Source organism: Silene latifolia, chromosome 2 (genome assembly GCF_048544455.1).
Source record: "Silene latifolia isolate original U9 population chromosome 2, ASM4854445v1, whole genome shotgun sequence".
NCBI lineage: Eukaryota > Viridiplantae > Streptophyta > Magnoliopsida > Caryophyllales > Caryophyllaceae > Silene > Silene latifolia.
This window is the reverse complement of record NC_133527.1, coordinates 188,927,753-188,942,284: the sequence shown is the minus strand read 5'-3', so window position 1 is coordinate 188,942,284 and position 14,532 is coordinate 188,927,753. Positions and strand designations below refer to the sequence as shown.

Genomic DNA, 14,532 nt, shown 5'->3' with positions numbered 1-14,532 from the left:
AGTTGAGATTAAAGTAAAAAAAAAAAGGGCAATAAAGAATTAAATTTAAATAATTTTTAATAGCTTAATTTCATTGAAGAGAACTTAAAATATACTATAATAGTGCAATGTAATACAAAAGTGAAAATTCATTAAAATTAGGTATAAATTGCAGGGAATTGGCATTCTCAAAAATTCAAACTACCACGAAAACAAATTGATCAAAATTTATATTGATTTAGTTATCTAAACTACAATCACTTTAAGGATATAAAAAAAATATCATATATGTCATCAAAATAGAGATGATGACACCTTAGTGTCTGTCTTAATAGATTTTAAGACGACTCTATATAATCATTAATCTAAAATGAAACACAATATATACAATTTATTTGAAATTTGTAAAACTTTATGAATTACGGTTCTATAATTTCAAATTTTGCAATTAGGGAATTTGTAATTGGGGATATAAGTTGAGATTAAAGTAAAAAAAATGGGCAATAAAGAATTAAATTTAAATAATTTTTAATAGCTTAATTTCATTGAAAAGAACTTAAAATATACTATAATAGTGCAATGTAATACAAAAGTGAAAATTCATTAAAATTAGGTATAAATTGCAGGGAATTGGCATTCTCAAAATAGAGATGATGACACCTTAGTGTCTTTCTTAATAGATTTTAAGATGACCCTATATAATCATTAATCTAAAATGAAACACAATATATACAATTTATTTGAAATTTGTAAAACTTTATGAATTACGGTTCTATAATTTCAAATTTTGCAATTAGGGAATTTGTAATTGGGGATATAAGTTGAGATTAAAGTAAAAAAAATGGGCAATAAAGAATTAAATTTAAATAATTTTTAATAGCTTAATTTCATTGAAGAGAACTTAAAATATACTATAATAGTGCAATGTAATACAAAAGTGAAAATTCATTAAAATTAGGTATAAATTGCAGGGAATTGGCATTCTCAAAATGAAGACAGAAAAAAGGGTAGGGCAGGGGTTTGAGCCTGCGACCTTCTATTCATAACCGTTAGTTTTATCCAATGTGCCACGCCTAGAACATTTAAATATATTAGGCGCAATTATTACAAGTACTTTAAAATGCGTTATTTAAAAAAAAAAAAAAATCAAAAACTGAGGGTGCGCACGTGCGGTGCTGTGCGCACCCCCAGGTCCGCCACTGCATGCAAAGTGGAGTTGAATGGAGGGAGTATGTATTACTCCGTACAAACTACAAAGTACGGCTTTTCTTCGTTAGCTTGACCCATGCACATTTTCACTATACGCCCTTATCTGAAATAATCTTGAATTGCTCAATTCATAATAAAATACCTATATTCTAATTTCTATCTCATCTACAAGACTACAAGTGAGGAAAGTATTGAGAAATTGCGCGAGTTTATATTTAATACGGAGTATAAAGTGAAAAACTACATGACTTTCTTTTTCAAGTAGATATTTGAATTATTCAATTAAGAATGACTTATTCCACCAAACATGTTTAATGAAGTCTTGGTTTTAAATCGTCATTCACGACTCCCATATATGTTTTGTTAATGTCAAAGAAAACGAAACAACTACTACAGAACCAAAAAAAAAGTGTTTTTGGTGAGGAAATTTGTAAGAGAGCGAAAATGTGTGAGGTATAGATAAGATTGGTTTTTTATTTATTTACCGAGTATTTTATTTGGATTTTTTTTGGCAGTTTTATTTGGATACATTTTTTTTGATTAGGTATAAAGGTGTGAAAATGGAGTAAAATAAAGTGACTTGAAATTACTTGCGTTTTTTTTTTTCCATAAAATAAACAGTTTCTTTGTTTTACTAACATAAAGGTAACTAGGTAAGGCCGTAAAGTATGTACACCCATTATCCTTACCCTTTAGGCACTAGTAAATTATTATATACTTTTTGACTGACATTACACAAACATAGTACACAAGTTGTAAGTTAGAGATGACAACGGATCCTGGACCTTATCCAGATCCGAGGATCCGGACCCTGATGGGTAGGATATGGATCCTAATTTTTCAGACCCGCGGATATGGGTTGGATATGGATCCACTTATTTGAAAATAGATTTGAATATGGATCTGAAAAACTTGGATCCACTGGATATGGGTTGGATATGGATCCAACGTTGGTGTGGCGAATATAGATCTGGATCCTATCCAAATCCGCTCCATTGCCATCCCTACCCCCAACTCAATTTAGTGTGACAGCACGCAATGGCAAATTGCCACATACTCAATCATTAATAAGACGGAAAATGACAACGTCATTTAGTGGTATGAAAAGTTGAAAACAATTGAAGTACCATTGTGTCCATAACATTTCATTTTACACCTTTTTGTAACCATCATGTCCATCAAGACTACATGATCAATGTGACAAAATAATATCGAAACTCATTACCATCAACTGTTCTAAAACTTTTATTCCAAACCAACGATACATTTTGTATATAGATAGTACAAAAAAGACTAGCATACATGTTCTGTATATGGAGTATTATCTAACCTTTACTGAGGACCTGTGTTACAAAATCTCCTCTACACGTTTCTAATAAAAGAAACGAAACAAAACAAAACAAAAAGTTCCAAAAACATCCTAATTAGAATGCATGGGATGCTGTTGTTGTATGAGTAGAAGATGAAGTTGTATGAGAATTAGAAGAACGACCACAAAATCCATCACTCGGACTCCTACTCCTTTCGCCACCACGTAAATGGCTAGATAGCTTCTGTTGTTGTCTTGGTGTCGATGCTACAGGTGTGTAAATGTTGTTAGTCGTCTGAGGAATTGAAAATTCTTGTGGAGGAACCCAAATACCTCCAACAACAACAAATTGAGGTTGTGGAGTTGCTGGGTTTGCGTGGTTCTGGACGGTTGAAGTTGGCCTTCTCGTGTGTAGACGATATTTCTGCAACATGAATACGATTTTAAGCCAATAATTTTAGAATAAGGCGGTCTGTAAGACAGTATCTTTTTATTGACAGCAGTAAATAAATGATTATTTCTAGAAAAGGACCGTCTCACGGTGTAAAACCGTGTACTTCTAGAATTTGTATTTCACATATGACTATTTACCTGCAAATGGCTCTTAACTTCATCATTGGTAAGCCCATCCACCTTCATTAATTCCCTAATTTGCTTTGGGGTAGCAACTACAAAACCAATCATTAACAATCACAATTAAAATTAACTCCATATTGATAAGTTATACTAATTCCGTCTCAGTCATTTATTTAACTTTAAAAAGGTAAACAAATGACTGAGACGGAGGGAGTAATAACAATACCAAAATCAGCATACCATGTGCACCTCCAAGTTGTTGAAGAGCATGCAAGAACCTTCTATGCAACTCAGGAGACCAACATCTCCTAGATTTCCTCTCTGATTGCCCATTTTTCTCTTCTTTCTTTTTCCCATTTTCAGACCCGGATCCAGACCCAGACCCAGTCATATCCTCAACTGCCTCGGCACTGGAGCAAGCCGAGGCAGTTGGCATTGATGTGGGTTTAATATTACCATTATCATTCAGATTACTATTATCATTCATATTTCCGATAACATTACAATTTCTATTTTCTTTCATAAAGGGATGAAATGCACCACCACCGTTATTGTTCTTCACCTCTACTACTACATCTTTCTTTGGCTCTTGATCCTACATACACACAAATTTAACACAAAAGTTCAATCTTTTTGCAAAACCCAAATCCCAGATTTAGACAGTCCTTTTCTTAAAAAAAATCATTCATTTCTTGCTAGCAATATAAAAGTGATTTTTATATAAATAAACCGTCTAACCGTGTAAAACCGTCCTGTTTGCAAAATTAAGCAGAACCCACATTATATAATCAAAAACCCATTAATCTACACTAATCAAAATTCAAAAAAAAATTGAAAACTTTAGGTGACTAACCTCTTGATTGGTGGGTGTATCTAGGGTTTGATTCCACAATTGAACAGATCGAAGCCAATCCGATTTCTTCCCGGAATTATCAATCATGTTGTCATTTGTACTAATATTTAGATTAATGATATCAGTTTGAGGTTTATCGCATTCATGTTCATCACCATCATCATCGGAATGACTCTTGATCATAGGAATAAACTCCTCCAAAATTGGACCGTTACTAGTTGTTTGCTCAGAAAACTCATTTAAACACTCTGTTGTTGTACTTGTTCCTGATAATTGTCGCCTACATGCTTCAATTGCTGTACAAAATTAAAAAAATTAATGATTACCCATTTTATAAAATCAAAACCCACAAAAATGATACCAACCAAATTGAATTTCATCAACTAAGAAAAATCAATTAATTTGTTTACCGTATCTTATTGTAAAACGGACTTTTAATTACCAAAATAGACAAACAAATTCATAACTATTTTTACAAGGATATCATGTGAGGCGGTTTTACATTAATATAGATTAAAACGGGTCCAGAAACCAAAAAGATCATTACACAAGCTAAAAATGAGAAATTCTTGTGTAACGCTGCCTTACCCAATAATTTCTGATATATAACATAAGAGGCGGTTTTACGCTAATATTTATGTAAAACCGTTCTACAACAAGTATTTGTGAATTGGTTAATTACCTTGAGTAACAAGTTCCAAGCAAAGAGGAAGCTCACGCTTAAAAACTTGAATCTTTTTCTTTTCTTCTTCTAAACCATGAACATATTCTTGACATTTTTGCATATTTTCTCTAAAATCCATCATTTTTACACCTTCCAAAACCAAAAAAACTCAAAACTTTTGCTATAAAAGTGCTCAAAAACAAAAGCAACTTTTTTTTATAAGTATGTGGTTGTTACAAAGAAAATGAGAGGGAGTATTTGTAAAGATGAAAAAAAGGAATAATAAAGGAATCTATTTAGAATAAGAAATAAAAGATTTATTTAAATTATATAAATAACAAAAAACAGAAAAACTTGAAACCGAGATTATAGAATTTAAATGAGTGGTTTATAGGAGAGGTTGATACTAGTATTATTCTCAAAGTCGGGGCGTCGCATGCATCTTTTTTAAGAATCTTTTTATATTTTTCACAAAAAAAAAATGTACTTTTTTGTGTTGTAATTATCTTAGAAAGAAAGTACGGTGGGGCGTTTTTATAGACATATTGGAATATTCTATGTTGTAAATTGTGAAATGTGAGATCGTATCGTAGTACGCTTGTACTTCCTATTTCATTCCTAAGAGCATCCACATCCAAGAGGATGATATTATCCTCTTATTTTTTCTCTTTCCTCCTCTAATTTTGACACCTCAATTTCACTCATATTCCACTATCTTCATCCTCTTCATTTTAATCTTCTTAAAAAAACTCCATCAAAGAGAATCCTCTTACCTCTACTCTCCCAAATTTTTTATACCCAAAAAATAAAAAAGAAATAAATTTATGCCACATGCTAGATATTGGATGACTAGTGGGCACAAGGGTCAAGATTGCATATCCTCTAAAAATAGAAAAAGTGTTCCACTTCCTCCTTCTAAAAGGACATGTAACCACGCTTCCACATTGAAGAGGACATCCTCTTAGATGAGAAAGGGTGCTAAGAGGATGGTCTATTCTCTTCAATGTGGATGCTCTAATATGGCTTTCACATTCATTCTTATCCCGAAAAGTTGATATCGGATATGATCGGGTTGAATCATCTGTCTCGTAATCTCGTTTGTACTATGTATAATTATACTTTTTTCATGGATAAATGTAGTTTTTCCATTTTAGGTAGGGTTAAGCAAAATTATACGATACGATTTTATTATACATATCCAATACGTTATACGAATTTAAATATACGGATATCTGATACGAATTTCCGGATATCCGATACGATTATTTAAAAACCGTATCGTATAAGGATCGGCGAAATATGAAACCGGATATACGGTATCCGTTACGGTTGCCTTTTTTCTAGAATAAAATATTAAAATATAACATAATCACAAAATATCCAATACGATAGTGTGATTAAACATTATTAGTATTAAACTTTATAAGTTATTTACTCTTATTACTTTTTAAAACACATTTATATTACTAAAAACACCAACAAACACACATAGAAAAGAAAAACTATATATTAAATTACATAAATGAGGCTGAAACCGGATACCGGATATACGGTTTCTGGATATACGGAAAAATCGGATATACGGTTTCCGTATATACGAAAAAACCGGATCGGATAAGGATACTAAAAAAGGAGATTTAAAAAACCGTATATCCGATACGGTTTTGAAAACCGTATCGGAAATCCGGTTTTGCTCACCCCTAATTTTAGGTAAATAAAATTTGTATTTAATCGAGCGATTATATGTCAAGGGATAAAGATGATGGAATATGAGACAGTTATAAAAATGGAAAAATGATTTCAAACCAGTTATGTTTAAATTTTAACTTCGTATGTTTTAGAAATATAATGGATTAGTCACAATTCAGATATATATTCTTTTTTTTTCGTGATGTAATAGATGTCATCAAATTTAATGGATATGGTTTTTTTTTTAAATATAAATTAAAGTATCTTTAAAAGTAAAAGGTATATTAAAAAAAGATAAAAGCAAAAAGGTTATAAATATATAATGTGTATGATTCCTAATATAAGAAAAGATATGTGATAGAATAACGAGTCTATATTTTAATCGTTTTTACAAAATATCGACTTTTTATAGGACGGTTAAAGTGTAACTTGATATATTTCGTACTCCGCGTAAAACTTAAAACAATAAAATTTGGATGAATATATATAATCTCTTTATATTTCTTCTTTATCAAGACGTTATATATGGACCGAGTTTTATACAGGAAAACAATTCAAGTTTTATATTGAAGTGAAATTTATATTGAAGGGTAACATTAATATTGCTCGAAAGATGTAATACACCCTAATTTTGGTTCAAAAGGGACGTTGAACAATCACAAGTCACAACATTATCGATGAAGAAAGACTATTATTTGGTTAGTATTTAGGTCTACAATACGACTAATTGTGACATAATTATTTACGAGTCTTGTTAATTATTTTTACAAAATGTAGAATTTTTATAGGTTGGGATCAAAGTGCAAGTGTGTAACTTGCCTATATTTCGTACTCCGTATAGAACAAAAACAATGAATTAATGGTAAATATATACTCTTTATGTTTCTTCTTTAATTTATTAAAACGCTATTATAATTTAGACGGTAGCTTAAATTTTGAAGTTGAATTTAGACTACAAGGGTGACATTATTCCAAAATGTATAATACACCCAAATTTTGGTTTACAATGGGCAAAGACGTTGAACAATTATGACAAAATTGAATATTTGATGAAGAAAGACTATTTGATTAGTATTTAGGTCTACAATACAACTAACTAATTGTTGTTGTCCTATGAATCTTAACTAGGAAAAGAGAGATGTTATTTGGCTCTTTAACTTACTAGGAGCCATATTCCAATAATTAGTGTCCTTTATTTATATCATCCCAATTCCGAACCTTCCAAGAATCCACCAACCCCAATCAACACATTTTAGATAAAAAAATAATATTATGATATTAATGAGTAACAAGTTATGTTAAAGCACAAAATCTCATTGAAGACGGGCGATATCCGTCACAAGCTTGTGACGGATACCGTTTTCTCTCACAAAATACTCATTTAGAGGTGAGTGAGAAGCGCGTGGGTCTTGCCATCTTGTCCCTCTCCTTTTTGAGAGGTCGCGAAACTGTGACGACGATTAGCGTCATGTCAAGCAAAGAAACTAAATTGATGTTAAAGTAACAAGTATAAGAATCGACTAACCCAATCAAAACGTCTTCAATAGGTTGTTTTCTACTACTTCAAAAGTATATGAAATGAAATTATATTATTACTCAAGGATTTTACAATTCCAAAACTTAAGGCAATTAAAGTGTTTTCGATTCGTCAAATTAAGATCCCACACTCTTCTTCCCTTAAACAAGTTACTAGAAAATAAAATTTAAATCTCCACGTTTTCATGGCGTGAGTTTGTTTTACTCGAAAAATTGAGTAATACAAAACGAAAGAGTAGTGTGCAAGAAGGTCGCGAAATGATGATTTTTTTTCTCAAGTCTCAACTTTTATAAAACTCATTGTTAAGTTATATATACGTAATTTTATGTTTACATGTATTACCTATGTTATGATTCTGAGAGTTATACGGCCGTTATGTAAAATTATTTCCTTACATGGCCATTAAGCGGTTTTGAGAGTCCTACAACTATATTAATTATCGATTTTAAAAAATTATTGCTAGATATAAGTGTAAATTTTTTATACGGGTGCTCTCATAAAAAGGCAAACATCCAACCTGCTTGATCAAATGGTATAATTTGAATCTACCAAATGGAAAATATATATTAACTCCCATAATCTTGTAAGGCCAAGATAATAGTTCCCATAATCAATCATGTAGGGACAACTTAATTAATAGAGCTCCCATAGTGTAGTAAAGCCAAATTGAATTTCAAGCACCTACACCTATCAAAATGAAAAACGTGATTTATTCTCATGGAAGACGGACACTATTTGTCACAAGTTGAAGACGGATAATATTTCTTTTACAAAATGCAAATAGATAGTGTAAACTTCGTTTTCGTGGAATATGACCGTCTTTAATGAGATAGACTGAATTGAATAAACTTCGTTTTCGTGGAAGCAATGCTTGTCAAAACATGCATGAATTACTACAGCTCTACAGCTGGATTACATTTACGAATTAAGTCTAGCAAAAGACGCAATATATAAGCCAACTACTCAATTTTATCCTTATCCCTTTTTTGCTTGTATTTTATTGCACGAAAGGTATATTCCCTAGTTTGAAAGAGGTGAGAACAATAAAATCACGTATAAAGAGGTGATTAAATGGTCTTCGGCAGTCGAATATAATAAGTCAGAGTAATTGCTTCGTTTGCTTGTATGTTGGGATGGTTTTTAGGCTTCGACACGATATTTCAGGTAGTTTATTTGACCAAAATTTCAGTTATCTGATTTTTTTGCAATTGTTTAGGAAGTAGCTTATTTGGTTAAATAAGGTACCTGAAATGAAATGCTACCTTAGGTAGCATTAGAGAAATCAGGTATCTAAAATGACTTATTTTCCATTTTGTACCCCTTTATTCTATAATATTAAATAATTTTCATATCCTTTTACGCCATTTTACCAAAATCAGCTAACTTTTCAGTTAGTTTGCCAAACACATTTTTATATAATTAGTTACCTTATCAGCTCCTAATTTTCAGCTACCTTATCAGTTACATTTTCAGGTTTCAGTTAGCTTTTCAGGTTTCAGCTATCTTTTCAGGTAGTTTTGTCAAACAGAGTCTTAGTGGAATAGGAACTGAGCTGAGCAGAGTTGAATAGAGCTTCGCGGAATTAAACTGAATAAAATGGAGATTAGTCTAATTGAATAAAGCGGAAATAAGAGCTAATTTATAATGAAATACGTTGAACTAAAATTAAGAACAAAGCCATAAAGTTACTTCTTAAGATCATTTATATGTTGGATAAAAAGATTCCTTTTACTTAAGGTGTTGTAAAATTGTCGAGTTATGTTTTGATTGAAATAAGTTACACACATGTATTGCACTTGATCCGTCTCATGGAGAGAAGAGAGCGTCTCATTCATAAGTTAATAAGAAATATGATCATGTACGTTCTATAATGTAAATTGAAATACATACGTTAAGCACACCGTGTACTATAAATTTTGTCTTAAAACCAATAGATAATTAAGGAATATGTCCAACTCTTTTCGACTAAATGGAGTTAGACTTAAATGGATGGAATTGAACGCAACTAAAAGACAATTTGAGTAAAGATTAGCGAATTAAATTAAACTGGATTGATTAATTAAATTAAACTGTATTTAAAGGTGGTTAAGTTGACCTAAAGTGATTTAAAATTAAGCTAGAAAGAACATAGCCTTATTTTATTGACATGAAAAACTCACATAATGTAACTTCTTTACTTGGATTGGAGCCATCTTCCCACTTCCCAGAATAACAATTTAATCGACAAATGAGTCACATCCCAAGTTATTATGGCTCATGGTGATATTTTGAGTGAATTGTTAACAATTCATTTTTCCTTACCATTTTTAAATCCTCATATCCAATTTGCGTTCTAAACAAGAAATTTTACATATATATATTGTCCTTTCTATCCACCCCCTTTCCCCAGAGATCAAGCTAATGAACAGAGGCTGAAATACATACTCCATTCGTTTCATTCAATTATTATCCTTTGATTTTGGTACAAACACTAAGAAAAGAAGAATAGACCAATTATTAAATGACAAGTGGAACAAATTGAGTGTAAATGATCAAATTGCTCATCAAATTTATCTCCCTTTAACTAAAAGAATAAGAAATTCTAGAATTTTTCCCTCTCAAAGTTTTAGTAAAGAATTGGACCTCCTATATTTGGCTATATTATTCTATTGAAATATTCTAAACAAATTGGGCCTAACAAGTGAACATATAATTTTTAGTAGAAGTATCTTTCAAGACTAATGTGTGAAATAAGATTGCAATATACTCTCTTCTATTCACTATATTCTTTCCCTTTCTTTTTTGCACAAGAAATAAGAAAGTAAATTTGGAACACACAAAACACACTACCCCACATGCAATTTAATTTGGACCACACAAATCAACCCAAAAAAGAAAATAGGGAAGAAAACCCGAATAATCCGAATAAGGAAATAGGGAAGAATATAGTGAATAGGAGGGAGTACCAAATTATGTAGCATAACAAATCTTTCAGCTTAAATAAAATATACCAAATAATATTCTTACTAGATTTAGTTGTTGCCACATTTTTAACTCATCCCCACTAAACTAAAAGATAAGAGTTGCTCATAATTTTCCCGCTCAATTGATTGATAAATATGATGTACCCACATTAAAATTGCGACTTTTAATTTATTGATTAAAAATTGCATCCACTGAATAAAATATTACAATCAAATCAAATGTCAACTAAAAATAGGCTTAATACTGCCATAATTCACGTTTAATATACCCGTAGTATAATTGTAAAAATATTTAATTTTTACAAGTTCAATTAATTTAAACCTCACAAATGCCGTGCTTTAGCACGGGATCTTAACTAGTTTTAAAATAGAAAGGATAACAATTGACTGAAACACCCCAATATAGAAAATGACAACAAATGACCGGGACAGAGGGAATATATAATTACCTTTTTATTTTATAAAAAAAACTATTATTAGTAATATAAATAAGATTAACTAGTATAAAGCCCGCGTAAATGCGCGGTAAATATAGGCCTTTTAATTTTTAGTGTATTAGTTATAGATTTTAAATTTATATCTCACAAATTTTTATAAAAAATAACTAATATTAAAATTAATCAAAAGAATTGAATAATTCCATGAATTATGTTTTTTATGAAAATATTTTAATTACATCAAATTATCTTTTAAAAAAAATCTTTTTTCGTCACAAAAGTTAATAATAGGAGATACAGTTTTTATGTATAGATTATTTTAAATAGAAAATTAGTTTAATAAATGAAAATCTAATTTGTTTCCATACATAAACTTGAACACTTTGGAGGGAAAACTTTAGAGAAGTTGTATTATCTTAGTATATAGGAGAATTTATATACTTTTTAAATTTGCATCTCATTAATATTTATCAGTTCACTCAATTATATTTTGATATGAAACAAAAAATGAAATGGAAAACTAATAAAAAAAATTATTTAAGTTGTGAATTTTTTTAGTGTGTTTTTTGTCACAAAGCTAATAGTAAGCATGTGTCAAGTTATTCTCTACAGTAATAATTATTGCATTACTGAAAAATTTAGCAACTTATACTTTATAGTTTAATATCAATTTTATTTTATTTTAATAAAAAAAGTCATAATTATGAATTTATTAAAACAATAGAGTTTATTTATAAGAATATATTCATTGAAAAAATAATAATGTAATGAAAGAAAATTTTATTTATTACCTTATTTAGTTAGATGTTTTTTAGAGGGAAAACTAAGAGAATTTTTATTCTCTTAGTAGGGGATGTGTAAAGTTTAGACCTAACTTTGTCCTTGTTGATCTACCTACAAACTCGAAACAAAGCGCAATGATTATTCATCTTGATCTTAACTCTTTGAGACAATCACAAATAAATTGAGGGCCATTATTGCACCAAAACCCTAATTCAATCTTTACCCTCGACAAGGGTTATCACATCTAAAGGAAGCACGTACGTGCAATGCTCCTTGACATAATAAACAAGTAATTAAGTTTTTTAATAGATAGAAAGTTGTAGAAACCATGATCGAAGTGTACCTATAATTACTCAATAAAATACCAATTTTCCAAATGTTTAATCTGCAATATCACCACAAACCATGGTATGTATCATATTATTCAATCAATTGAACATGCATGTTATTGTGCTTTATTTTTAAGTTGAGGTTTCTGACATTGTAAGAAATTTTAACACAACGTACATGTAATAACGAGCTAACGACATCATAGAGTTCCCATGACATTATAATGTGCTCATTATCGACTTTTTTTTAAGGATATATATTGGATAAGAAGGGTTTCGGTTTTTGGTTGAAAGGAAAACAAGCTACTGATAACTTGACTTGATGTAATAAAGTAAACTCGAAATATTTTCAAATTTAATTGAGTAAAAGTTCCAAAATTTGCAACATTCAGATAGGCGAAAGCCTCGTGCTATAAACATTTTGGGTCTACTACTTGTAATTGTTAGCTTGCTTGAGGGTTGAGCATATTTTGAACCACGAGCCGAGCTCAAGCTATGGTTCCAATATGGGGCTTATCAATAAACCTCACCTGAGAAACTTGTGATGAATAGTGACCATCTTCAATGAGACGAACTGTTACTATGATCATATCTCACATGAGAATCTCCGTAATTTAAATATAGTGTTACTTCTGCAATGTGAATGAACCATGTAAATTTGTATGTTGTTTTTTTTTTTTTTCTATGCTTCTTTTATGATAAGGTGACATCTCAATAAAACTCCACTAAATCTACCTATACTTGATAATTATTCACCCCAGGATTATAAATACTAGGTAATATCTCACGTTTCGCGCATTCTGTTTTAACATTTTATTATTATAATTGAAGAAAAATAATATAATTCATATATGATCTTTAATATTTTTACATACATACAAATAAAAATAAATTAATTTTTCTCAAATTTATTTATTTTAGGTTAATTTTCATTGTTTTAAAATAAAATACATACAATTTTAATTAAAACTAATAAGTGATAGTTAATTATGCATGATCAATGTTTTACAAATATCATATTAATTAAAATAAAATATACTTGAATAACCCAAAGATTAGCATTGAGTTCTCAAATTATATTATTTAACGATACATTATGTCCCGAATTAGTTAATATTTGTTCAAAATGATGTGAATATAATTTATAAATTTTTATGTATAACGTGTGATATTTATGTATCAAACATATATCGTCCAAACTCAACTTATTCAATTGTTTTGATTGTATGTTGAAAATGGCAATGCAAGAACTTGTCTCATACTCCCTCCTATTCCAGATAATCGTCCCATTGTCCATTTCCGTCTAGTCGGGTAACTGTCCCATTGTCTATTTTTGGTAAGTGTTGTGTGGTCCAAATTCAATTCCATTTCCGTCTATTCACATAACTGTCCCATTGTCCGTTTTGTGTGGTCTAAACTCACTTTCTTAATTCTTGTCCATTTTCACAATGGGACGGTTATGTAGAATAGGAGGGAGTATGTTTAAAGCCTCTACCACCTCCATATAAGATTGCTCAGTAACTGTACATTTTAGAATTTTTATCAAAATAATTTTTTTTATTAAATTTAGAATCAAATTATCGTAATTTTATAATTAATATTTTACTGAGATTTATACAACATTTATTATGTTCATATAAAACACGTGACGTATTCACATCGTTTCAAACCATATATATAGATGTGCACAAAATCTCATTTGTGACGGCACGTATCCGTGACTTTGGAGTGACGGATACAATTTCACTACAAGAAATTTGCTAAATACCGTCCGAAAAAAATGGTCGGTGAGGAGAAAAATCGGTCGGTAAAATCAATTACCGACCGCGTTTAGGTACTTAACGACCGAAGAAATTCGGTCGGTAATAATAGTCGGTAAAATTAATTACCGACTGATTTTTCCGGTCGGAAATTTTATAATTTTACCTACCGAATTTTCGGTTGGTAATTAAATATTTCGGTCGGTAATTTTACCTACCAAATATTCGGTAGGTAATTAAATATTTCGGTCACTAATTTTACCTACCGAATTTTCGGTCGGTAAATTGGTTTTTTAGTCGGTAATTACCAGGAGAATTGTAAGCTATTTTCTACCCTTCTAATGCTTATTCTGGCAAATACAATTGTACACTTATCAAGGCCACAAAATCTATAACCCACAAGAATGAGGTTGAAATCACGAACCCTTTAAATTGAACGTCATC

At 30.4% G+C, this 14,532-nt stretch overlaps 1 protein-coding gene across 1 annotated transcript; it reads right to left on the bottom strand.

The window, feature by feature from the left end:
• Positions 1-2,409: 2,409 nt before the first annotated feature.
• Positions 2,410-5,024, bottom strand: LOC141643938 (transcription factor HHO2). Its single transcript, XM_074453337.1, has 5 exons — positions 4,609-5,024; positions 3,927-4,222; positions 3,314-3,668; positions 3,089-3,165; positions 2,410-2,921 (listed from the first exon to the last, which is right to left on the bottom strand). Exons 1-5 carry the CDS (start codon positions 4,730-4,732, stop codon positions 2,613-2,615), a joined length of 1,161 nt encoding a protein of 386 aa, XP_074309438.1. The 5' UTR covers positions 4,733-5,024; the 3' UTR covers positions 2,410-2,612.
• Positions 5,025-14,532: the final 9,508 nt, after the last annotated feature.

Coding starts and splice junctions, on each gene's coding strand:
- LOC141643938 (XM_074453337.1), bottom strand. CDS start 4,732: ATGATGGATTTTAGAGAAAATATGCAAAAATGTCAAGAATATGTTCAT. Junction 4,223..4,608: donor CTTGGAACTTGTTACTCAAG/GTAATTAACCAA, acceptor AATTTTGTACAG/CAATTGAAGCATGTAGGCGA. Junction 3,669..3,926: donor ATACACCCACCAATCAAGAG/GTTAGTCACCTA, acceptor GTGTGTATGTAG/GATCAAGAGCCAAAGAAAGA.